Genomic DNA, 27,419 nt, shown 5'->3' on the forward strand with positions numbered 1-27,419 from the left:
GTGACCGATTTCTGCCAACATGGATAGTGGGCAGAGGGATGCAAACCCTTCCAGGCTTGGCCAAAACTTCTTCCAATATCTGCCCCTTTTCTTTGGCCAGCCAGGTGCACAGGATCTAGTGACGGACTCTGTGAGGGGCCCAGGGGCCTGCTTAGCACTAGATTAGAGCCTGGGTCCCTGAGTCACCCCTTGGAGAAGAGACACCCAGGATTGCCACTTAAGTGGGGAACTGTTCGGAGGGAGATGAGAGGGTGTACCAAGTGAACTTGTAACGTGCTTTCATTCCATCAAGACCCTGAGGTTGAGGGGCTTGTTTCCACTGCGTGGCTTAGCCTGCCCTGACTAAGATGCCGTCCCTGGCACTGAGTAACACAAAACACATATTTATGAGCTGAATGAATGATCATTACAACTCCAATTTTTATCCTCTGTATCCAATGTTCAGCCTGTAAATGGCCTTCTCACTACTCATTTATTCAACAAATACTTACCTAGAGGTTACTGCTTGCCAAGCACTGCAACGGTGAGCCAAAAAACCACACTTTCCATGCCCTCATGGAACTTACAGTCTTGTGAGGAACAGACATCAATAATCAAACAAATGTAAAATTCCAACTGTTTTGAGTGGTGTGAATGCTGGAAACCTGGCACTATAAGGGGATTTTTTTCCTAGGTAGGAATAAATGAATAAATGTTGAGTGCTTTTCAGGTGTAATTAATGTCTGGGTAAAAATCACTTAAAAATATAGGTTTGGATGTGATGAAGCAAAATATAACTAAATCTGGATATGAGTAAGAGTCACAGAGTTAAATCTTTCCATTGAATAGTTTTAACTAATAAATGGGGTTTGTTCTATATTATAGTTATCTAAACTTTTAAAATGCATAATGTATAAATGATGTATAAAATTTTATACATGATAAAGTATATAATGATGAGTATGAAACTCTTGATAGTTGTTAGCTCCTCAGAGAGTTGCAAAAGTCTTTTACTCCTTTTTAAAAATCATAGTTTATTACTTTTCTCTATTAACAGTAAGTTCTTGCCATATTGGTGACAAATTCCTGCTGAACCACAGTTCTGCACCCAAGGCCTCATTCAATAAAAGTTAAATAGGATCAAATCACTAGATGCCTTCTTAAATGAGAGCTTGTCATTCTGCTAACACTTTGGCGTTTCAAACTTTTCTTTGCTTACCAAGTAAACGTTGGTTTCAGTAAGCTCATACCCAAGATGAAAGAATGTTAGATTTGAATTGAGTAGCTTTGTTTGTGTGTGTGTGTGTATACATATATACACACACACACACATAATACATCAATATCTATACACATATCCTTCACTTCTGTTTAAAAACTTGATTCTCATACCTCAAAGAGTGATAAAAATCATTACAAAGCTTGATAAAAATGATTACATAAATGACTCATTACAAATATGGAAAAACGATAAAGTATTTACATCTGCATTTTGTACAAAAAACACCAGTTGCAATTATTTTCATATAGAGGACACTTTTAGGCATTTTAAAAATGGGAGGGTCAGAGCAGGCTGTCCACTGGGTATCCAGACCATGCTTTGCTACCAAGACACCACATTACAGTTACGAATGGAGTGAGAATTTTATTAATTGCCATTTTAGAGAAATTACAGGATTTTAAAGCAGCAGGTACCCTCGAGATTTGATACCAAGATCCCAGGTAAGGAAACTAAAGTTCAAAAAGGTAAAATAATTTGCTTATTACACGTAACTTAGGTTTGGTCCCAGACCTAGACCCCAGGTCTCCCGAATCGGGTGCTTTCTCTGCGCCACAGTTTTTGCCCTACAAATGAAGATCAGTCTGGATTATCCTTAGTTCTATCAACTCTGTGCTTTCTCCACACTCAGAGTGTTTAAATGGGATAGATCTAATTCAGATCAAGTTGGCTTCTGCCTCCTCGGTTCTTTCTTTTGTTTTCAGTCTTTTATCATCAGCATTGGTGAGCTTCTGTTTTATTTAAACGACACACTCGGAGTAACACCAAGGAGGAAGTTGACACCCACCCAAACTAAATGACTCGGGACGCAGGACCGAGCCATTCCCAGCCCCAAGCTGGAAAAAGGTGAAGTAGACCCACGGTCACGTCCGGCGTCCGAGGGCCACGTGCGGCAGGAGGGGCCGCCTTCTGGTTGGCGCTCTGAGGAGCTCGGTCCCTCCAATCGGCGTAGGCCCTGCGCTGGAGAGGGGGCGCGCTCCCTGCATGAGAGGGCGGGGCCAGCGACCTGTCCATCACCGATTCCGCGGCTGGCAGCACCTACCACACCAAGGCACCTAGGCGAGACAAGGCCAAAGCGGGAAGGCCGCGGCTGGGGGAGGCGGGGCCAGGCTGGCGGGAGCCAATCCGCTGGGCGGCGCCAGGGGGCGGGGTCACCGCGCGCGACCCAAACACTCGGGCCCTGGCGCATCCCGGAGCAGCGCAGCTTCTCCGCCTTCCGGTGAGAGGGCTGCAGAACCTCCTCCCCTCCTGGGCACCCCTACCTTCGTGGCCCACCTCCCCCCCACCCCCGCCCCTCCCTCACCGGGGGAGCGCGGTGACGGTTGCCGGGAAGCACGCGCCGCCCCTCCCTCCCCTCCATGCGTCCTCCCCTCACGCGCCACCCGTTTTTCCTCCTTCTCCGTTAATAACAGCTGGGTGGCTGGGGGAGGAGGGAAGGTGGCCTCGGCTGAGTCTGGGCGGGCGCCTCCCACTCACCCGCGAGCCGCCGTGGGAGCAGGAGAATGGCGGCGGTAGCGGCGGCCGCCCGGGAGGAGGCGGTGCCGAGGCTCCCGGCGCAGAGCGCGGCGGCGGCAGAGAGCGGCAGCGGCCCGTCGCGGCGCACCAGAACCGAAAGCAGCGGCAGCCGCGCAGCCACCTGAGCCGCCCCTCCCGCCGGAGCCAGCGAGCGGCGCCCACGGGAGCCGATACCTCCTTCCTCTCCGCCTCTCCTCGTCTCCCGCGCCCCCTGTCAGGCAGCAGGTCTCGCCCGCCAACCCCGAGAAGAGCGCGCCGGGCGCAGACCGCCCCTCGGGGCGCCGGGCTGCGGCCCTGGACGTGCGGGCTTCTGTCTGCGCCGGCCTCGGCGCCTCGACCCTGCCCTCTCGCTCACGCGCTCGCTCCCCCCCTCCCGGCGCTCCGGGCGCTACGCGCGGACCCGGCCCGGGACAGGGCGGACATGGGCGCCAAGCAGAGCGGCCCGGCCACTGCTAACGGCCGCACCCGCGCGTACTCGGGCTCGGATTTACCTTCCAGCAGCAGCGGAGGGGCCAACGGGACCGCGGGCGGCGGGGCGCGAGCCGCGGCCGCCGGGAGGTTTCCGGCTCAGGTGCCCGGCGCGCACCAGCCCAGCGCCTCCGGTGGCGCCGCGGCGGCCTCGGCGGCCCCGCGCAGCCGCTCCCTCGGCGGGGCCGTGGGGACCGTGGCGTCGGGGGCCCGCGCGGCGCAGTCCACCTTCAGCATCCCCAACAGCAGCAGCGGCCCGTACGGCTCCCAGGACTCGGTTCACAGCAGTCCCGAGGACGGCGGCGGCGGCAGGGACCGGCCGGCGGGCGGGGGTCCCGGCGGGCCACGCCTGGTGATCGGCTCCTTACCAGCTCACCTCTCGCCGCACATGTTTGGAGGTATGGCCCCTTCCCTCCTTGGCTCCCGCGGGCGGCACGTGGGCCGCGGCTGCGCTTATTTTTACCCTTCTCGTTTTCTTCTTCAGCTTGGGCGCCGGGGGTTCGCCGCGCTGCCGGGCCGGGTCACCCCTCTTGAGGGGGGGAGGGGGGGGGGAGAGAGAGAGAGAGAGAGAGAGAGAGAGAGAGAGAGAGAGAGAGAGAGAGATCGCCTCTTAACCCCTGCAGCGCCGCTGCCGCGCGACCCTTGTGTTTGGTTTTTTTTTAACACAGCGTGCACCGTCACCTCTTCGCGGCTCCTTAGTCCAGAAGGACCTTGTTTGCCCCCCGGAGGTGAAGGGAGCAAATATTGGTTTAAAAACAAACCGACGCAACAGCCCTGGTGCTTGTGGGTTTTAGTAGCAGGAAGTCAGGAGGAGACCCGTTGCTAAATGTAGTTCTATCTGGTGACTCGAGTGGTGAGCAGTTTTTAAAGGCCAAAAGTGAGAGTCTGAAATGAACAGATGAGTATTTGAAGAAGGGAGTTATCGCCTTTGGAGTGACTGTTAATATATAAAACTGTAATTCTTATGTCTGTGTAAATAGTCCCACCTATTGCGTACACCTTAATTGGATGAATATGTTAATGAAAAGTATATTTTTAACCCCAGTAAACTGCTACTTTAGATAATGGTTAATGTGAGTCCTGCTTAATTTGGACAGAGCATTAAAAAATTGAAAACAGTTTCTTAAGGAGATAAACTAATTATCATAACTCTGCCTACAAGATGCAGTAAAAGCCCTAGGTGCTTTTGAAAAGCCATGTTCACTAGAGTTCAGGGAAAGACACTGAAAAATGGAAATTTTAGCAGTTAAACGATATGTGTTTATGTAGAAACAGAGGGGTAAGGGTGCCCCTGATCTGAGGAAAACAAATTCTACCTCTTCAATTATGTTTTATGCTTATGAACTTTTTGTCAAAACGGTTAAGGATAAATGAATTAAGACACTCTCCCTTCCCAGTTCATGAAAAGAAGTAGAAGTTAACTCTGGTTAGAGATGCATACTATAGAAGATAAACGTTTCCATATCATCGCGTTATGCATCATGATATTACCTACGTTCACAGTTGAGCACAGATGAATAGTGAAAACATCATTTCCATTTCTGTACCCCTTTTACTCATGTGCTTATAAATGTGAGAAATTTGAGTAGGTGGTTGGTAAAGTGGAATATTCAATAATGTAATTTATCTGCTCTGTTCTGTACTATCAGCATTCCCTTTAGCATAAATTAAAAATGGGAATGACATGTCTAGTTTTTTCCATCTTCTTAATACTGGTTTGTATATTCAAAATATAGAACAATTTTCTAGTCACCTTACTTTAATTACTTGTTATAAAGTGATTTCTGCTATTTAACTAAAAATATTGACTTTTACTAAGATTGGCCCTTAAAAAAAACTTTTGTTTTTGAGAAAAAGAACTAGTGCTGACCGTACTGTGATTTGTGATTCATAATTAACACAGCTGAAGGTACTGTAGTCACCACATCGAAGAATAACGAAAGACAGTTTCTTGAGAATGGCAGATTAGTGCAAGAATAAAGGCTAATAAGCTGGTTTTTAAAAAATGATTATCTTTTTAAGATTAAAATTTGCATTTAGCAGTTATGTATATTTAGAAGCTTGCTAAAGAAGGGGGAATAGGAAAAGGTTTGTTAAATTAGTAGTTTTTATCTCTGGTATACTGATGGAGTGTCTTCAGTTTTTTTATAGGGCTGATAATTTCTTTTAACGAAGAGTATTTGTATGGGTTTATTTTCTTAAATATGTTCCATTCAGAGCAGAGGCAAATAGTTGACACCTGTGCTATTAATTCATAGTAAAAGAGCAAATGAAGAAGACCTAGTTGCTGAAAGTTGGAGAAGTAAAGCGTTTATCTTTTTTCTTATCTAAATTCCTAGATTTGTGCACTTAGTCCTTTTAGTATTTTGGGGGTTAGGATGACTGGGGCCTAGTGGAAGCACAGTGACACTGAGAACTGTGGCAGCCTTTCTTAACCAAGCCTCTGTAGAGAATGGAGCCCTAATGTCTTAAGGCATCTATTGTATGCAATTAACTTTTCTCCTGTGCATTTAGAATGTTTCTAATTATATATCTTTCTTAGGAAATTTAAGAAAACAGTCATTCAAATAATCTTGTGTTTGGTAATTCAGATGAGGAACCCCAGTTGAGAAAGTTTGGAAGAGGATCACAAATTACTTGTTCTTATTAAATGATGGGAACAGATCAAAGTGCCAGTACCTTAAATCCTAGTTAAGACCAAAAGATGGAATACACTTAGGTGAAAAAGCATCTTTCTAGCGGCATTTGCTTTAATGAGATTTTTACCTGTATTTCAGTGGATGGGCTCATTAGGGAAACTTAATAGAAGCATGTCTGTCATCATCCTGAGATTTAGGGAACCAGGTGATGAATCTTATTATTTTAAAACCTGGGCTTTATTATCCTCCGTGTTGAGTTAATTTTTTAGTATCTATTATAGTGTTAATGTGTTTATTAAGTTACAAATTGTACAGATGTTTGGGCATTATAAAGTAACTCCATCTGAAAATTGAGAAAAGGAATATTTCTAAATTAGTGGAAAGTTATTTCTGTAAGTTTATAAAACTTTTTTTAATTGATGTTTGTATTGTTACTGTCTCCTAATAGGGAAATATAGTGCTAATAAGATTCAAAATTATCTTTCCTTTATAGGGCGTCATGTAATTTATAGAAAAGGAAAACCTAAACAATACCGCTTTCTAAAAAAAAAATTTATAAGTCTGACAAGTTGAATTGTTACTAGTTCCGTCATAATGAATTACCAAATTAAATGAGGTTTTCTTTGTTAGTTTATGTTTTTCTCTCTTTGGGACATGCATTTTGGCTATATTCGCTCTTATTTAGTTCCCTCTAGAGAACCAGAAGAGAGGTGCTTAATTCACATATTTCAGTTTACAGAGATTTCTTAGAACTTCTTAGAACTGAATTATTGTATATCAGAATATGATTATAAAACATGTAGGAGTTTTTAGGTCAAGTAGGTTTTTCTTCTTTTTGTTATTCTTTTCAGAGTGCTGAGTTTAATACTATTACAGTGAACAAAAGCCTTTTCTTGTTTATCACGTTTGTTCTAAAACAGGTCTTTAAGGGAATAGTCTAATATTTAAAAGACTTGGTGGTATCTTAGAGAGGATTTTTTTGGCTTTATTGTGTGTCTACATTTTTTCCACTATCAAGTTGCTAATGTTTATAAAATCAATTATATGGGTGGTAAAATAGTGTTTAATGATCCAGCAAGGATGGCAGAGGTAAATTGGACTATAAAATTATACCAGTCAATGGAGTTCATTTCTAGAGAAACCATGTGGGCTTCTCTTACATCCATGAGTTTGGAAGTGAAAAGGTAAAATGAATTAATCTAGACAATTTATTGATGGTACTGTGTTGCTTTTGGCCTCCTCCTAATTGATTGGCTTGAGTATCTTTGGGTGTGTTGTGTCTGTGAGTATTTCAGTCGTCTGATTGTAATTCAGGTGCCTCCTGTTGCTTAGGAAACATGCTTCCTTTTATTGAAGGCGTTTAGGTTATCACTTAAAACAATATGTTAAATAAAATTTGTACTTCTGGCAGACTTACTTCTCTTAATCTTCAAGATGGATGTGGGTTTTAAGGTGTTAGATTATCTCCATTAATTAACTGTATTGAATTGTACTCAGTCACTACTTCTTACTAGTATCTAGTGCCAAAATGTTTGAACTGGGGATATTGTGATTCATCTACTTTCTATTCCTGAATGTTCTTTTATTCAATTGAAGGCTTTTATGGGGTGGTTGAAGAGAAATGTCTGCTGCTTCTTAAGAAAAATGACTCTTCTAACCACTATCCCATCACCAACACCCCCCCGCCCCCCCAAAAAAAAGCAGCCCACAAGAACTCTGGTGGTTAATGTTTCTCACTTGTAATCTCACATAATCTTTAAACACTCAAGGGAGATACCTTGTGTTGTATGCTTTGTTATGCTAAGGTGTGGACTCTGCCATGGAAGTCTTTGCTTTGGGAGTATTTTGAGTTTTCTTGACTGCAAGGTGGAAGGTGTGCCAGAGGGAGGAGTGGTTTGTGTTGCACTGGGCATCATCTGATATGAGAGCTGCCTGACCTGAGTACTTTTGATGCCTTGCTGTCCGCGTAGCCAGAAAGAGCTCCGTTGTTTTACCAACAGGTAGCGTCTACAGCAAGTCCTCCAGCTGCCTCCAATTTGATTGCTTTGCCTGGCAACAAGTAAGTAGGTTCTTATTTATTTTCTGGTTGCCAGTACCACTAATTAGATACCAGGTTTTTTCAGTTTATTATTTATCTTGTTTTTGTAAGAATTGCCTTAATGTTATACTTATTGTATATACTGGGTATATGTACAACCAGGTATTTTAGCAAATGAGTTAAAAAAGAAGTATAGGAACTGCTTTTTGTAGCACAGTACCTCCTAAATGTTTTAATTTTGCATGTATGTACTTGACTGGTGTTATTAATGAATTAAATTTGTTCTACGCTTATTTAAGTGTTTAGAAATTGGGGCAAACATGCCCTTTGTATGAAAAAAGTGTTCAGAAATACCTTAGGTTTGATAGTATTCAGTTGCGGATAGTTTTCTATGCTGCTTATTAAATTACTACAAATTTAGCTGCCTAAAGCAACACATCTTTATGATCTCACAGTTTCTATGGGTTAGGAGTCTGGGTGCAGCTTAGCTTGGGTCCTCGGCAAGACTGCAATCAAGGTATTGGCCAGGACTGGGTTGTTATCTAGAGGCTGGGCTGGGGAAGGGTATGCTTTCAAGCTCCCTCCCTCAGGTGGTTGGCAGAATTCATTTCATCATGGTTGTTAAGCTCTTGCCAACTTGCTTCTTCAAAGCCAGCAAAGGAGAGACTAGCAAGATGGGCTGGTGCTACACTCTTATGTAAATATGTACCTGTAATCACACACAGCCCATCGCCTTTGCTGCATTCCATTGGTTGTAAACAAGTCACAGGTCCTGCTCATACTCAAGGGGGAGGGAATGACAGAAAGGTGTAAATATCAGGAGGCAGGGATCAAGTGTGGCCACACTGATTATAGACTTAGGTTGACCAGCTAAACATACAATTGTTCTAACCATATTTTTGAACTCATTATTTATTTACTTTGAAGAAGTTGTAATATTGTAGGTGCTAAGGGTTGTTTTAGTAAACATGAATTGAGTCCCTCCTAGGGGCTGGGCATTGTAGTTGTCAGGGGTACAAACATGGGGCTTCTTGCTGTTCTTGCTCAGCTCTCAGTTGAATTTGAGATGATTATACACTTGTAACAGGTGCTATAATAAATAGGACTGTTAACCAAATACTTTGTTGAGGTATCAATAGTAGGGCAGTCTAAGAATACCTCACAGAGGAAGATAACATTTGAACTGTGTTTTGAAGGATTTAGAAGTTTTCTGCAGGGAGGACAGTAGAGACTAAAGAAGAATCCACAAAAGCCTTGGCTTTGATGGGGAATCTTGAAAACTTGTGTGTCTGGATTGTAGGGTGCAAGGAGGAATGACAGATGAGAACATGAAGCTAGAAGAATAGACTTGAACCAGTTGTTGAAGGATTTTACAGTGCTACAAGTTTGTTTTACTTAACCAAGTTTTAAAGCAGGGTGGTATCATGATCAGGCCAGAGGCACCATTACAATCATAGTTTATATGATGGCAGCCTTCAAAGCTGTATACAATTGCCCTGATCATGATTAAATTGCTTGTTAGGAGCGGGAGAGTGGTAGCAGGAAGCTAAGCTAGGACTCTATTAGAATATAATTGGTGGAAGATGCCTAAATTGAGATCATGGCGTAGGTGAGGAAGAGGATTTGATTGAGATTTCTAAGATACAACTGATAGAATTGAGAACGGGGCTGTGTAGTGTTGTCATTAACCAATATTAAAAATAAAGAAGAAAAGAACAAGTTTTAGGAAATGATAATGAGTCCTTTTAGGCTTGTTAATGTTTGAGGATTTCCATCTAGAAGCATCTTTTAAACATTTGGAACTATAAGTCTCTAATTTAGGACATTACAAAAAATTGAGAAGTTGTCAGTTTACAGATTATAAGTGAAGCTGAACAGTGGTTAAGATACTGAGGGATGGATATAAATTGAGGAGCAAGCATGGAATCCCGGGGAGCAAGAATTTTAAGATACAGGCAGAGTAGGAGGCCAACGATTACAATTAAAGCACAAGGAAAAGTTGTTTAAAATGTTTTTTATTAAAATAATATGTGTTCATTAGAGAAAACTAAAATGTGGAAAATACAGAAAGGCACATATAAGCAATTGCAAATCATTTGTAATATTACCACGAGAAATAACCAGAATAAAATGTTGATGTCTATTTTTTCCATATATATGTCTTAGATAGAAAATTTGAAAGTCATTCTTGTATATTCTTTTGATTTTAAACCTTTCTGATGTTCTAATAAAAGATTTTAAAGCTACAGATTTCCCTCCAAGAATTGGCTTTAGCTGAATGCCACAAATTTTGAAGCGTTTTGTTAACATTCAGTTAAAAATATTTTCTAATTTCCCTTTTGATTTCTTCTTTGATCCATGGGTTACATATTCCTTGATAAAATGCTCTTTGTACTTCATCAGTTTTCTTCTATCATGTTTTTTTTTTTTTTACAGCATTATTTTTAATGACTGCCTGCTACTCCAGAATTCATTCAATAAATATTTAATGAAGACCTACTTTGCCTTGTCCTGAGAATATAGAAGTGAAGAAAGCTCCCTGCTTTCATGGGCCTTATATTCTACTTGGGGGAGACAGTAAACAAACAAGTAAAATATATAGTGTGTCAGAGGGCGTAGAATGTGATGGAGAAAATGGAGTGGAAAGGTAGATGGAGATTGTGGGGTGGAAATTTGTCTCTATTTTAAATAGGGTTTTAGGGATAACCTCTCTGATAAGGTGACATTCAAGCAGAGACTTAGGGAGTAAGCCATGAAGGATCTCTAGGGGAGAAGCAAACCCAGGCAGAAGAACAGTAACTAGAAAGGTGCAAAGGTGTGATTGTAATGAATGTACCTGATGTGTTCTGGGGACAGCTATGAAACCAGTGTAGTTGGAGTGCAGAGGGTGGTAGAAGATGAGAGGAGTGGGGTAGGGCAGTCTCATGAAATGTCTCATAACCACTGACCTGGTTTTTAGAGTTTCGTTTTAGAGGGAGATGGGGAAGCATTAGAGAGTTTTTTTGAGAAGATTGACGTAACCTGACTTAGGCTCTTAAAGGATTGCTCTGGCCGCTGTGTGGGAGTAGACCCTAGAGACCAAGAGTCAAGCAAAGACGCAAAAACTCTTGGCAAGAGATAACAGTGGCTTGGGCAGGGTGGCGGCACTGGCGTAGGTGAAGAGTTGCCAGACTCTAGATATCCGGTTCTTTGAAGATGGAGCCAACTGGATTAGATGTAGAGGAGTGAAGGATTAGCCAACCCTTGAACAACGGGGGGGTTAGGGGTGCAGGTGCTCTGGGCAGTCCATTTTCATTTGTACCCCCCTCTGAAATCGCCATTCCTCCACATCCACGGTTAGGTGTGGGGGGGTCAACCAACTGCAGATGGTGTACTGCAGTATTTACTATATTGAGGAAAGTCCACGGATAATTTGACTCCCACAGTTCAAACTTGTGTTGTTCAGTGGTCAACTGCAGTTTGTTTGCAGTTTGGTGGTACTATTAAACATACTATTGCTGTCAAAATCCTGGCATGCAAATTTTTATATTTCTCCAGTTCTTAGAAATTTATCAGAGACAAGGAATCATTAGAACCAAAGATATGCATTTGTTCAAGGCATTTGATCTTTATTGCTGAAATTGCCCTTTAGAAGGGGCAACTTCTTCAAGCAAGGTATAATTTTTAGGACTATCCATATCTTTTTTTTTTTCTCCCCATGAAAACTCAAATGAGGTTTTTGGTGCTTAACAAGTGCATATTGGTAGGTGCATTTCGAGTAGTAGCTGTCAGAATCATTATTTTATTCAGTGTGTGCGTGCTCCCTCTCTCTCTCTCTTTTTTTTTTTTTACAATAAATTTAGTATATCAAAAAAAAGTAAGTACGTTGCGTCATTTGAATTTAATAAATTCTGACCATTAGGAATTTAATAAATTCCTAATTTTTGTTTGAATTGTGATTAGTCCATGATAGTTCATTAATTTATCCTATTTGTATACATGTGAGCTGAGAAAAAGAACAAAGAAACCATATATATCTGTGTGTGTGTGTGTGTGTATATATATATATATGTGTATATATATATATATATATAAATGGGTTGTTACATGTAATTTGTTTGAAAGAGCCAGGTCTTGGTTTGAACAATAAATGTTACTATTTTTATTATTGATTTTTATTTCATTAGTTGTTTTATCTTTTAGTTTCTTTCTCATTTTGTAGTTAATTTTATTTTCTCCTAGCTTCTTAGTTCATTTATTTTTCTTTTTTTTAAATAATAAAAGCATTTAAGGCTATGATTACTCTTCAGTACATATAGTTACTTCCCACAGCTTTAGACATTTAGTATTTTCATTGTCATTAAGTATACTTTTTTCATTTTAAATCAACTCTATTGAGGAATAATTTTATTAACTACATTTAGATTTTTTTCTTTAACCTGGGAGTTATTTTAAAGTGTAGCTGTGGTAAATTTTTAGGTGGTAAATTTACTGTTGTTGTTCTTGCTACCCTTTTGTTATTTCTAGTGTCAACTAGGAAGGCAGCTATGCACACCACTATATCACCAATGCTGCACAGCTCTAGTATTAACTAGGAATATTACATTGTAGTCAGAGAATCTGAAGACTTTTTCAACTGCACATGATAGATATACAATGCAAAATAGCGTTAAATGGAAAAACAATATATTGTCTCAAATTATTAGAAAGAGTCCGAAAATAGCCCACAGAATCAAAGGAACAAGTTCGGGAACCAGGGTCCGTGGAGCTGAAATTGAGCAGTTCTCTGTGTGTGCGTGCACATCCACACCCTGGTTTCCTTTTGCTTGTTACCTAGTTTTATCCTCTTGTATTGATTATTAGGCCTTCTTTAAGCTGATGGCCTGAAGGCTCACCCTTACTTCCATCCACATGTTATCTGAGTGGCCTGAAGGGTATATTTCCCTCCAGCTCCAGCAGAAGGACTCTGATTTGACTTCTGTGCCTATCCATAAATCAGTCACCGAAGTGAAGGAGATGGAATGCTCTCTCTGTATGTGCAGGCGATATTCTGTTATTATGGGGAAGAGTTTGGGTTTTCAAGTCAGGCTGCCTGGATTAAGTCCATCCATACTGTGTGACCTTAAGCAAGTTATTTAATCCCTCCTTACCTTAGTTTTTTCATCTCTAAAATGGGGATAAAAATCTTGTTTTGTGGTATTGTGAGGCTTAAAGTAATCTGTATAAGGTATGTTATATCATTATTTTAAACTAACATTTGAACCTCCATCAAAAATGAAAACATTCAAGACTCACATCCCTCTTCTCATTCTCACCCTCTTCAGGAAGACCATGTCCTTTACTCTTCTCAACTTCTCAGATTTTGCAAAAAAAATCCAAAATTTTAGTTTTAGTTTTTCTATATGTCTCTGTTTCCATGAATCTCCCCTGAATGTTTGAATTAGGTTTTACAGTGCATTTACTGTGTTAGACGGTAAAAACTTTGTAATTATTCAGTGTTCTTCAGATACATTTTGTATTTGATAACAAGGCTAATGATCACCAAAATTATTGTTTATTTACATCATATATAAAAACTTATTTCTCCAGAGAGAAGTGTTATGTTTTTATTTGTGTAAAGTAGGTATATGTAAACTGAATTTTTGAGCCAAAGAAAATAGGTATAATGTGGACTATACAAATGGGGACAATCATAAAGTTGTCTTAGAAATAAAATTATGCTGTGCTTAATAATAGCTCTTTTTTTCATAACCATTTGACTGTGCTACAAAACATTCTTAATCAGTCTGAATATGTATTGTGGGTGGTTGGAGATGGTTGGGGGAGATGGTTGGTGAGAAGTTAAGGCAGGTCAGTCCTTTTGTTAAGGGTATGCTACTTCTCCAGGGAAGTATCTGAGAAACTTAGCATTTTTATATTGTATGATTTACTGCATCTCAGGCAACCTGGTTGACATGGCATTTGATAAAGGAATATACTGCTTTGCTGGTGTTTAGACACACTCTGGTCTGAGATCTCTAAGGTCTTGATTTGGAATTTTTCAGATTTCCTGTCTATTATAACATGTCTTCAAAAAGTACATCTGGTCACCTTGAAATCTCAGTTCCTTAGTAACTCCCATGTTTCACTCTTTCCACCATCTTGCCACTTAAAGAGTTCTTCAGAGGAATGTCGTTAGTTTCCTTAAGAAAAAACATAAATGAAGAATACTTAATATTATAGACCACTTTTAGTGTCTTTTTAAATATAGAACTAATACTATTACTTTTATGTAGTAATTTATGGATTTGGAAAGTGACTTCACAAGCACTAACTCATTTGCGTCTCATAAGAAGTGTGTAGGGTAGATAATTTCCTTGGTTATTTGGAGATATGAATCAGAAGTTAGATGAACTACCTGCATTTGTTGTATTTTAAATGTTACTTATTCTGTATCTTAGTTGTAAAGTGTAATTAACTTCTACTAATTCAGCATCCTGTTCACAGTTGGCTGCTTTTCTTTTCCTGTACAATTAAAAAAATTTTTTGTTTAGTTTTGCATGTAGTCGCCAAACCCTCCCTCAGTTGTATATTTACATTTGTTCATAAGCTATGTATTCTGTGAATTTCATGTTCTTGTTAAATCTCTTCTGGGGCCTTCTGACCAACCCCATTCTGAATTAGTTATTGGGCAAGGTCTCTGTTCATTATCATTCTGGGAGTTTCATTTTTCTCTCAGGTTAAATCTCCTAGTTCCTTGGTCTCATGTCTTTTCTTTCTTCATGTACTACACTGTTTTTAGTAGAACACACTGTTCTATGTCTTACTGAGAAAAAATGTGTGTAAAGTAAAAGACATCGAGACTTCAGTGTCTGAAAGAAAATATTTTATTTCTGCCCTCACTCTTGACTGACAGTTTGACTTGATATAGAATTCTAGGTTGGAAATTATTTTTCCTCAGAATTTAAAGTTTTAAAATTTGCTCTGTTGTTTTCTGGCTTCTGGTGTTGCTGTTGAGCACACCCATGTCATTCTGGTTTTTGATCCTTTGTGTGAAACATCTCCTCCCCCTACCCCCCACCCGAAGCATTTCAGATCTTCTTTAGCCCTAGGGTTATAAAATTTCATTATTGTGTATCTTAAGATACGTCTGTGTTCATCCATTGCACTGCATACTGGCAGCCCCTTTCAATCTTGTCTTTCATTTTGGGTAGTTTTTAGAAAATTATTTCTGTGATTATGTCTTCTTCCAATTTCTTTTCTCATTATTTCAGTGTTGGACACTTAGAGTGATCTTTTTTTTTTTTTTAATTTATTTGTTTATTTATTTATTTATTTATGGCTGTGTTGGGTCTTTGTTGCGGTGCGCGGACTTCTCATTGCGGTGGCTTCTCTTGTTGCAGAGCACGGGCTCTAGGCGCGTGGGCTTCAGTAATTGTGGCACGTGGGCTCAGTAGTTGTGCCTCACGGGCTCTAGAGCACAGGCTCAGTAGTTGTGGCGCACGGGCTTAGTTGCTCTGTGGCATGTGGGATCTTCCCGGACCAGGGATCAAACGCGTGCCCCCTGAATTGGCAGGCAGATTCTTAACCACTGCGCCACCAGGGAAGCCCTAGAGTGATCTTTTGCTTTATCTTTTCTCTTTTTTTTAAAAAAATCTCTTTCGATCTCTTTTTGGGGGGATTTTTTCCCCCAACTTTATTTCTAACCTTTTAGTGAATTTTTGTTTCTGTAATCTTTTTAACTTTCCAAAAGCTTTCTTTTTATAATGAATTTTTTCATACATTCCGTTTTTGTTTTGTGGGTACAATATCTTTTTCTAAGAATATTAAAATGTGTTTTTGTGTACGCGTGTGTGCATATGCTTTTTTTTTTTTCCTTCTTGATTGGTCAGTTTCTTCCCAGTTGCATTTTCCCTTTGTTTAGCTTCAGTCTTTCATTAGGTTCTTTCTTCGAATGTTTGATCATCTTTGGCTGGTTACTCATTCTTCAAGGCACTGAAAAGCTGATTGGAAGCTGTCTCTGCAGGTAAGGTGATCTATCTGGGCCATTTTCTTAGGAATACTAAATTACTGTCTTTTCTCTTGGCTGCTCATATTTTCCAGAATGGCTTTTCTCTTTTCTTACCTGGAGGACATTCTTTTTTATACCAGTGTTCTAGGAGCAGATTGAGAAGAAAGTTGGGAGACTTAATGCTCAATATGGTACTTTCATTTAATCTTCATATTCAGTATCAGTAGGTACCTCTGCCTTTAGCTATTCCTGTTGTCCCCAAGTCCAGAAACTTCCCTCTTCAAACCTCTAGTGCTAGGGTTGAGAAGGAACAGTTGCCTAGTTGTTTGAAGTCAGGGAGGACAACTGGGGGGCTCTCACTGCTTCTTACATGGACTTGCAGTGAATCTTTCTCTTTTTTGTCCTCTTCTGCCTGCCTGCAAATTCTTGTGCATGGTGTAAATCAGGTTGCTACTCTGCTTTCCTGGTTCTGCAGTGAAAGTTACCACTCATTTATTTTCTTTCTATAGTCTAATGGATGGCATTGCTTTTTTTTTTTTTTTTAATTTATTTACTCCATCCTTTTACAGGCTTATTCCCTTAAAAAATACATTTATAATGATTTTAGTTAGGATGTTTGGACTGAACAGAGGCTGATAAACATGTTCAGGCAGTCATCCTTTTTTTTAAAAAAATATTTATTTATTTATTTATTTGGCTGCGCCGGGTCTTAATTGCAGGACGTGGCATCTTTTTAGTTGCGGCATGTGGGTTCTTTAGTTGCCGCATGCAAACTCTTAGTGTGGTATGCTAACTCTTAGTTGCGGCATGCGGGATCTAGTTCCCTGACCAGGGATAGAACCCAGGCCCCCTGCGTTGGGAGCGCAGAGTCTTAGCCATTAACTGCAAGTTCTCTTTTTTAATTGCAGAAGAAATATGAATCCATTTCTATGAAATTTAGACAGTGCAGATGAAATGTAAATCCCTTTCAGTCCTCCTCTGGTGATCTCATTCTCCCCCCAGATGTCACTGTTATCATTTTTTATATGTATACTTCCTAACTTTTTAACACATTCACTTACTTATAAGTACAGAGAAAACCAGTTTTGTATGTGATTTTGCAAGGGAGGTTGTTATTGTTAAGAATAACAATATGTGGTCATACTATATTCTTCTAAAACCTGCTTTTTTCTCTTTAATGTGTTTAAGAGGTTTTTATGTGGGAGGATATGGAAATGTAACTTTTTTTTTTAACTGCTACCTACTTACTGTTCTGTAATATGCACGTACCGTAGCTTATTTAACCATTCTTCTATTGGTAAGCATTTAGGATGTTTATACTTTTCCAGTGTTGGGATAAACATCTTTATGAATATGTACATATGTACAGATGTTTCTCAGGTGGATAGTATAATGACACCAACCATCTGGAGTTAGTGTCAGTCTCAACAGATTTAAGGGCACTGACCTGAGAAGACTGCCCTCACTTCAGATGTCAGCCACTCTTTGAGGGTCCCTAGGCCACCTGCATTTCTCCTCTGCAGAGGTTGGCCTGGCTCAAAGCCCCCATCCCTTTTCTCTAGTGGTTGGTCTTTCTGATGATTAACTCCATTCTGAATAATCTCATTAGCATAAAGTCAGGTGCCATCCAAGGGGCTAATGAATAATGAAAACACTCTTATCACTGGGAAAATTCCAAGGGTTTTAGAAGCTCTGTGTCAGGAACCCAGGAACGAAGACCAGACAGGTTCTTTATTATACAACAGATTCCCAGAAGTAGAATTTTCTGGTTGAAAATTTTTAATAGATATTGAAACTCCCCTCAAAGGCATTAGTAATATATTCTGCACCAGTATATGACAATACTAAATTTTCTATAGCTCTGCTGGTGTTAGATGTTATTATTTTTTCTTCCATTTCACTTGAAAAATTTTGATTTGCATTTCCTGATTGCTGGTGAAAATGAGCATTTTTCCATGTGTTTATTACTAGCCATGTATATTTTTTGACTTGCCTACTCAGTGACTGCCCATTTTTCTGTTGGGTTGTTCATCTATTTTATATTGATTTGTAGTTTACTATATATTCTACAGATTAGTCTTTGGCTGTTTATATGTTTTAAATATTTCCTCCCAGGTTGTTGACTTCCAAGATTAAATTTTTCTGAATTAGATTTATTGTGTCAATTCTAATGGTGCAGGGTTATGAATTTAAATTATTAAAATGGTACTTAAAAGTTTACTGCTTCCTATAAATGAAGAAGAAAGGGTCTTTATTAATGGCAAGATTTTTTGGTGATTTTTAAATATCTTAGCTATTGGGTCTAATTTAATAGAGATTTAAATTATATAGGCCCTTGGCTGTCTCTTTCCCATTTTTTGGAACACTTGAACTCCTTTAAAGAGTAATTAAGAGTAAGAAGAAGAGGAGAATATTTATTGTGGCAGTATGATGGGAGAAGTCCAAAAGTAATAACTAATTCTTAAAAATTCTGTGGATGGTATTTATCCACATCATCCCTCTTCTGTTTTATTAAAGGTGATTTAGAAATGTCCATAACTCCAAGTGACATAATTCTATAAATATTAATTTCTCTATTATAATAATTTATTATATGTATAACAGCTTTATAAATTGCTATGTGGTATGTTCTTTAGGGAATATAGAAGTATGTAGTAGAAGACTTAGTTCTTCCCATTTAAAATTTTACCACTGAAGAGATATTTTAGAAGTTTAAATGCTGATTTTTTTTGGCATAAAACTTTGAAAAACGCATATTATAAATAGCCCCAATAAATATTAATCAAGCTTTATTTCTAGAACTCTTAGTTGTGTATGTATTGAATATATCTTAATATGATAGCATGAATGTTATCGTATTCATATTGATCTTGTGTAATTTTGCTGTTGTATCTGTAGATATTTTATAGTTTATAAAAGCATATTTACATACTCTATATCTTTGAGTAACACTTTGCAAGAGTCAGATCACATAATTTCCTCCTTTTATATTTATTTATTTATTTATTTAATTTTTTGGCTGTGTTGGGTCTTCGTTTCTGTGCGAGGGCTTTCTCTAGTTGTGGCAAGCGGGGGCCACTCTTCATCGCGGTGCGCTGGCTTCTCACCGCCGCGGCCTCTCCTGCTGCGGGGCACAGGCTCCAGACGCGCAGACTCAGTAGTTGTGGCTCACGGGCCCAGCCGCTCCGCGGCATGTGGGATCCTCCCAGACCAGGGCTCAAACCCGTGTCCCTTGCATTGGCAGGCAGATTCTCAACCACTGCACCACCAGGGAAGCCCTCCTCCTTTTATAAATGAGAAGGCTGAAGCTCTGAGATGTTAAGAAATTTGGCTTTTAAGTGGTATAATGACTTAAAAGTCATTAGTTAGTTCATAATGACTCTGAATCAGTTCAGTGCTTTTTTTCATTTCACCATGTGTGTTATTTTCCTATGGATGCTGTAACAAGTTACCATAAGCATGGTGACTTAGTATTTATTTATTTGGCTGCGTTGGGTCTTAGTTGCAGCATGCGGGATCTTTAGTTGCTGTATGTGGGATTTAGCTCCCTGACCGGGATCGAACCCAGGCCCCCTGCATTGGGAGCGTGGAGTCTTAGCCACTGGACCACCAGGGACTGCATGGTGACTTAAAACCACACATTTATTATCTTATAGTTATGGAGGTCAGAGGTACACAATAGGTCTCACGGGGCTCAAAGCAAAGTGTTAGCAGGTTGATTCTGGAGGTTCTAAGGGAGAACCTGTTACTTGCCTTCTCTGGCTTCTAGAGACCACCTTCATTTTTTGGCTTATGACCCCTTCCTCCACCTTCAAAGTGAGCAACATTGGGCCAAGTCTTTCTCATACTGCCAGCTCCCTGGTTTTGACTCTTCTGCGTCACTCTTCCACATTTTAAGGACCCTTGTGATTAAGTTAGGCCTAGCTAGATAATCTAGAATAATCTCCCTATTTTAAGAACATGATTAGCAACCTTTATTCCATCTGCAACCTTAATTCTACTTTGCCATGTAACCTAGCATGGTTCCAGAGATAAGGCTGTAGACATCTTTGGAGGGCCATTATTCTGCCTACCACACTATGATAACTCTTGAATATCCTTATTGTTTAAGGAAAATGCAGTATTTTTAGTTATATAATATGTTACCAATAGGAGAGAAAGAAAAATGATTGAGCTAGAACTGTAAAGAAAGTATTTTGAGATAGCTATTGTACCTAAAAGAAAGTTATAAAGAATTCTTTATCTAAAAGATGGTTAAATGAGTATTTTTGAAATCTTCTGTGAAACAATAAAAATTAGCTGGTAAAATTTTAAAAACCTACGAACAAAGGAAAAAAATGCAGTGATCATCTGCTGTAGTCTATTGAACAATATTTATTCGTATTAAATTAAATATTGAAATTGTCTAGTTAAAGAAAGAGATTCTTTGCTTACAGTCAGTAGGTCCCAGAGTATTTCATGGGTAAACTTCAGGTGGCCCATAAAGCTTTTGAAATTACATACAGAATTTTGTGGTTTATGTTCATCTTTCAGTAGGAATAAACCATAGATTTCATCAGATTCTCAAAGGGGTCTATCATCCTAAATTGATTGAAGAACCATTGGTCTGTGAATTTTTTTCATCTCTGATTAAATTCTTGACTTTTTTTGTAAAGCTCTCTGATGTTTTTGTATAGTTCTATTATTATACTTGAAATTTTATGTGTAAAACAAATTATTGAGCTTCTGTTATATACTAGGTGCTGATAGTAGTAATTGTAACATGGACCCTGTTTTCATCAAGCTGGGTAATTGTCATGTTCTTTTCTCAGTATTTTTTCTTTCTTCCCCCCCACCCCGAGCCTTCTCTAATTTTATTATTGTTGGGAACTGACCTCTTTGTGGAAAGGAAGCAACTACTTTTCCCCCTTTTTTAAAATTTAGGATTATTTTGCATATGTTGGAATGCACAGATCCTAAGTGTACATTTGAAGAGTTTTGACAAATATTTTGACAATACACTGTGTAACCAACACACTGTCAAAGTAGGGAGCACTCTCTTCATCCCCAAAAGTTCTCTTATGCTCCTTCTCAGTCATTTCCACACTACTTCCAAGAGGCTGATTAGTACTATCTATTTCTATCATCATAGATTAGTTTTGCCTGTACTTTAACTTCATATAAATGGAGTCATATAACACGTACTTTTTCATGTTGAGGGTTTGGGGTAATTGTAAAGTAAGTTAAAAATGGGAGACATTGTAAAGGTTAATAAAATTCTCTCTTTCCACTCACATTTTCTCTATCCCTTTCACGCCACTCCCTCCCTAATCAGATACTGTACAGTAACACTGTAATATGTGGACACTAAGCCTAAGAATACCCAAAGTGTTTAACTAATGATGGATTTATAATAGAACACTTGAGTGTATAAATATCGCAAAGAGAAACTTAATTTTAAAATTAATGCTTAAATTTATTTATCCTTATACTTTGTCCATTGGCAAAGTTTTTGAATGATACTAAATGTTTTAGATGGTATTCACTATATCAAAGTGGGATATAGTGGTTTATTTATTTGCAGATTGTCAATTCTCAGGAAAAGGACAAAATTCAGGAAACTTTGTTTTTTTAGGGTCAGTATTTCTAAGGATGGGAGAAATTTAACTTGTCCAAGGAATGTAGGGAAGTGGTTGAACAAAGATGCAGGAGTTGGGAATTTATTATGTTTTTGGTTTAGTCTAAATCTTTTAAAAATCAAGTAGACAGTGGCTAGACACATACTTTTCTTTCTGCCTGTGTATTTCATTTTCATATATGAGTCCAGGAAGTATAAATGAGCCAAAGATCGTATTAAGTTTTGTGTACAACTTAACTGTAATCTAAAATAACAGCTCGGTTGTAGAAATTCCAGTCTTATGCAAGAAGAACCAGAAAAAGGAGTTCTTATGGCTGTTGTGACAATGAGACAGATGTACCAAGTCTTGAATATGGATTCCATATTCACCAAGGATGAGAACAGGAGGATCTGCTTATTTTTTATATGATGCATGTATTAAGCTACATGGATTGAGAAAGGTGATTAAGATGGCAGAACCTCTGCCTAGGGATTCCTTTAGTACCTATGGAGAAGAGTATTCTTAAAAAGCTAGTAAAAGGGCCTGACTAAAATTCCTAAAAGCAATCTGGGGCACGGTTAGCTGCATTCACTTTTTATATATTAAATATTTTTGGAAGGGTCATTGGTTATGGTGGGAAAAGTCTACTTTGAGGTCAATAAAACTTGTTTTATGACCTTCATCTTTCATTCTCTTGGGCTTCAATTTCCAGGATAGACTAAAGAATAATGAGGCTTAAAAAAACAACTACAACTATGTCCATGTCTTGGATTTGAATATACTAGTGCAGACAGTTCCCATTATTACAAACTCCAAAAAGGTAATTAAATTTGCTGTATAAGAACAAATGATTAGGACAGCAGCCTAAAGGCATATCCTCTTGTAGGTTAGTTCACTAAAGAGAGTCATAATGATACTTGTAGAAAGGGGCATGTTGTTGCTTGTTCAGAGAAGGAGGTGGTTTCACTTTTTTCAGAGGGGGTGGTGAACTAGTTCTGTCAGCATTATTCCTTGGTGTTCTGAAAGCGATCTTCCTCTGTCGGAGAGTCAAGAGCCCTAGAGGAATTTGAGAAATCTGACAGGCTTCCGCCACAGAAAGTTGAGGTCCGTTGGGGACCAAATTGTCTATCACTCCATAGACGTTATTCTTGCTTTTGCTATGTATCCACATACTTAATGTCTTAAGAGTTTTTTTAAGAAAGTAGTTTTATAAAGTGGCAAGGACTAGAAAAAAAAATATTTCTTATACTATATATGAAAATGTGACAGTGGACTTTTATAAGCCAAAGCACAGCACTTAGATATTCTTTTGTATTTTAGCTGGCTTTAAAATTGAATATGGAGGAAACTTGAACTGTTCTCATTATCATACACAGTCTGTGCATCTGATTTTTCTTTGTTTCTTATTCACTCAGTCAAAAAATATTCAGTACCAGCTGCAATAGGCTTGGTAGGCTTTCTGGTACTGAGAATGCAAAGGTGAAAACAACCTTTGTCCTCAAGAGGTCTAGTGGACAGATTGTTTGGAAACAAAAATATAACACTATGAAAATAAGTGTAAAGTAGTATGGGTTTTGTTTTGGTAATTTTGTTACCAAATTCATGTATATCTGTGTCCATAAGAAAAGAAGACCAGAAGGTAATATCCATATACTAAATATTGGTTATCTGGCTGGTAGGAATACTGCTATTATATTTTCTTCTTAGGTTTTGTCATATGTTTTCTTATAGTAATGCCTGTATACCTTTTATAAACAGAAAAGAACTGGTAGTAGTATTGTTAGTAGTATCATCATCATTGCTATTCTTACTATTACTACTCCTGTACTACCATTACTCATACTTTCAGAGCTCATTTTCATACTTAAGTTTATCTGACTTCAGGTGTGTGCCTTTAGCCCTCAGGCCCCATGGAGCAAAATCTGCTTTGGGACAGTATCATTGAGAGTTTAATCCTATTAAACACTGGTCCCATAAGATTCTCCTGGAAGAGAGAGTCCTGTAGCCAAGCAAGTTTTGGGGTTTTTTTTGGCTGCATTATGTCGTCATTTCTGCGCGCGAGCTTTCTCTAGTTGCAGCGAGCGGGGGCTACTCTTCGTTGTGGTGCGTGGGCTTCTCATTGCTGTGGCTTCTCTTGTTGCGGAGCACGGGCTCTAGGCGTGAGGGCTTCAGTAGTTGTGGCTCGTGGGCTCTAGAGCGCAGGCTCAGTAGTTGTGACGCACGGGCTTAGTTGCTCTGCGGTATGTGGGATCTTCCCAGACCAGGGTTTGAACCCATGTCCCCTGCATTGGCAGGCGGATTCTTAACCACTTGGCCACCAGGGAAGCCCCCCAAGCATGTTTTATAACAAGTTCTGCAGTAAAAAAAAAATCTGGTTAACTCATTTTAATTCAGTATTTACCAAATTAGTTTAACAGTCGTTTGACTCTTTTTTTCATTAGTCCTTTATTGATGTTCTCTGGCTCTCAAACTTTAGTGGGCATGAGAATCACCCCCACCCCCAGAGTTTTTGATTCAGTAAGTTTGCAATGGGGTCTGAGAATTTGTGTTTCTGACAAGTTTCGAGGTGCTGCTGAGGCTGCTGGTCCGAGAATCACACCTAGTACCGTCTTTGTTAGGTGATTTGCAATCCCATTTTGCCTTGAGATGTAAACTTGTAGAACTTTTATGTTAGGTTATGATGCTCGTGTTTTCCTGATGAAAGAAGGTATCTAAAAATTGGAAATAATTGTGTTTAGCATGGAAAGAGCCCTCAAAGGGGGTTTCATTAACTAAATTACCCAAGGGGCATTATTTCCCTTTTATCATCAGTATTCTTCTGATACTGTGTGAGCTTCAGTTTAGCCATCTGTAGATGGAAATGATTAAACCTACCTCAGAAAGTTGTAGTAAGGATTAAATGATGTAATATTTGCAAAAGTGCCTAGTACTCACCACCTAGTGCTCACATTCCAAGTGCTCACCACCTTGCTAATCAAAGTATGGTCTGTGGACCAATGACATTACACTCGGGAGCTTATTAGAAATGCAGTATATCGGGCCCCATCCCAGACGTACTGAAACAGAATCTGCATTTTAAAAATGCCCAGGTGATTTGTATGCACATTACCACATGGGAGGCACCGATGGTAGCATACACCTTGAAAAAAGCTTCCCTAGTGCAGTATGTGACTTATTCTCCGCTTTATAAACTGACCATCCAGGGCTGTTTCTGTATAGATGTTACCAATTGGAATATTATTTATTCTAGAGCTTAGAAATACTTTGTCTCAAATGATATCTACTTTAGTGTTTCCTGTCTGTGAAGTAATGTATGCTATTTATAAATCTTGAATTCTATTGTTAAAATCTTGAAACAACACATAAAAGTATAACAAAGAAAATAAAAATTACCTGAAAATCCACTAAGATAAATTACCTGAAAAATTACTTGAAAATCCACTAAGATAAACACCACTGACACTTTGGTACACTAGTTGGTACATCTCTTTATTCATGTATATATGTGCACACCAGTTTGTTTGTTTTCTTTTTCTTCTTTTTATCCCCCACACCTTTACCTGCCAGATAAACTAATCTGGTGTTTATCTTCTAAACCTTTGTGCTATGCATGGGTATAATAATATATACACATATATAGGGATTTTGTGGTTGTTTTATAAAAGTGGATTGTATTATGAATACTTGTCTGCATCTTGCTCTTTTCACTTAAAACATTTTGAAAATCCTCAGGGAATATACTTCAGGTTCTTTTTAATGACTGCAAGATATTCCATAGTAGGGATGTCGGACAAACTATTAAGCTGTTTTTATTGACGGTCAATTTTTTTTTACTACTACAAACAAATAAAAATTATTGTGCATATGTTCTTTGTATACTGATGTTATCCCTAGGATAAATTACCAGGTGGAGATTGCTGGATCAAAGGGTAATTTTTAAAAATAATTTTTATTATGAAATATATTTTACATGCAGAAAAGTATATAAAACATATATACATCTTTAAAGACTAAGAAAGTGAATCCTTTCATACCATCACCCATTCTAAGAAATAGCATGGGTGTTTTTTAGAATCTTCCTCTGTGCCCTTCTATTGTATTATCCTTGCTTCTGGGAAAAACAAATATTTTCCTTACCTTTTTTTTTTTTTTTTTAAGGTGTGTTACTTTTTTTTAAAATTAATTTATTTTTGGCTGCATTGGGTCTTCGTTGCTGCGTGCATGCTTTCTCTAGTTGTGTCGAGCGAGGGCTCCTCTTCGTTGCGGTGCGCGGGCTTCTCATTGCGGTGGCTTCTCTTGTCGGGAGAGCACGGGCTCTAGGCTCACGGGCTCAGTAGTTGTGGCGCACGGGCTTAGTTGCTCCACGGCATGTGGGATCTTCCCGGATCAGGGCTTGAATCCATGTTCCCTGTATTGGCAGGCAGATTCTTAACCACTGTGCCACCAGGGAAGTCCCCTTATCTTTCTTTATAGCTTCACCACTCAGTTATGCATCTCTAAACCGTAAGCATCCTCAAATAATAGGCTTGGTTATGAATATTATAGGGTTCATTCTAAATATATGACATTATTTGTACATTTCATCCATGTTATTGTTTCTAGCTGTAGCTTAGTCATCTTCATTGATACATTGTATTCGTTGAATGAATATACCACAATTTATCCATTTTTATTGTTGATGGAATTGGTGGTGTTTCTGATTTTGCATTATTATAAACAATGCTGCTGTGAACATTTTTATTCATGATTCCTACTGCACATGTTCAAAAGTACTTTGGGGCAGTGATCTTTAAACCCTTTTGCTTTTTTATCCCCCAAATAATTTTTTAAAAATTGAAGTATAGTTGATTTCCAGTGTTGTGTTAGTTTCTCGTGTACAGCAAAGTGATTCAGTTATATATACGTATATATTCTTTTTCAGATTATTTTCCATCATCGTTTACTACAAGATATTGGATATAGTTCCCTGTCTATACAATAGGAGCTTGTTGTTTATCTATTTTATATATAGTAGTTCGTATCTGCTTCCCTGGAACTCCTAATTTATCCCTCCTCCCCCCTTTCCCCTTTGGTAACCAGAATTTATTTTCTATGTCTGTGAGTCTGTTTCTGTTTTGTAAATAAATTCATTTGTATCATATTTTAGATTCCACATGTAAGTGATGTGTATTTGTCTGACTTCACTTAGTATGCTAATCTCTAGGTCCATCCATGTTGCTGCAAATGGTATTATTTCATTCTTTTTTATAGCTGAGTAATATTCCCTCGTATATATATACCATATCTTCTTTATCCAGTCATCTGTTGATGGACATTTAGGTTGCTTCCATGACTTAGCTATTGTAAATAGTGCTGCTGTGAACATTGGGGTGCATCTGTCTTTTCAAGTTAGAGTTTTTTCTGGATATATACCTAGGAGTGGGGTAGCTGGATCCTGTGGTAACTCTATTTTTAGTTTTTTAAGGAACCTTCATACTGTTTTCCATAGTGGCTGCACCAATTTACATTCCCACCAACAGTGTAGGGGGGTTCCTTTTTCTCCACACCCTCTCCAGCATTTATTATCTGTAGACTTTTTAATGAATGCCATTCTGACTGATGTGAGGTGGTACCTCATTGTATTTTTGATTTGCATTTCTTTAATAATTAGCGATGTGCATCATTTCATGTGCCTATTGACCATTTATATGTCTTCTTTGGAGAAATGTCTATTTAGGTCTTCTGCCCATTTTTTGATGCCCAAATAATTTTTTAAACTATCTACCTCCTTTTATGTTTTTAAGTTGGCATCTAATTTTTTTATCATCATGTTTAAATAGTTGCTAGGGATGTAAGTTCAGGAATATTAAAAAATTGATGTTTTAAAATATTAATATCACTCCTAAATGTATCCAATGGAATATAAATATAAATACTCTAGTGTCTGGAGATTTGC

General features: G+C 38.8%; 1 protein-coding gene across 2 annotated transcripts in view; it reads left to right on the top strand.

Moving 5' to 3' along the window:
• The first annotated feature begins 2,430 nt into the window (after nucleotides 1–2,430).
• Nucleotides 2,431–27,419, top strand: part of ZNRF2 (zinc and ring finger 2) — an 88,249-nt gene continuing 63,260 nt past the window's right edge. For both annotated transcript variants that reach the window (XM_061198646.1, XM_061198647.1), the window contains exon 1: nucleotides 2,431–3,639. In XM_061198646.1, coding sequence (XP_061054629.1) covers nucleotides 3,195–3,639 — 445 coding nt within the window. In that variant the 5' untranslated portion in view covers nucleotides 2,431–3,194. The remainder of the gene's footprint in view (nucleotides 3,640–27,419) is intronic.

Source organism: Eubalaena glacialis, chromosome 8 (genome assembly GCF_028564815.1).
Source record: "Eubalaena glacialis isolate mEubGla1 chromosome 8, mEubGla1.1.hap2.+ XY, whole genome shotgun sequence".
In the NCBI taxonomy this organism is placed as follows: domain Eukaryota; kingdom Metazoa; phylum Chordata; class Mammalia; order Artiodactyla; family Balaenidae; genus Eubalaena; species Eubalaena glacialis.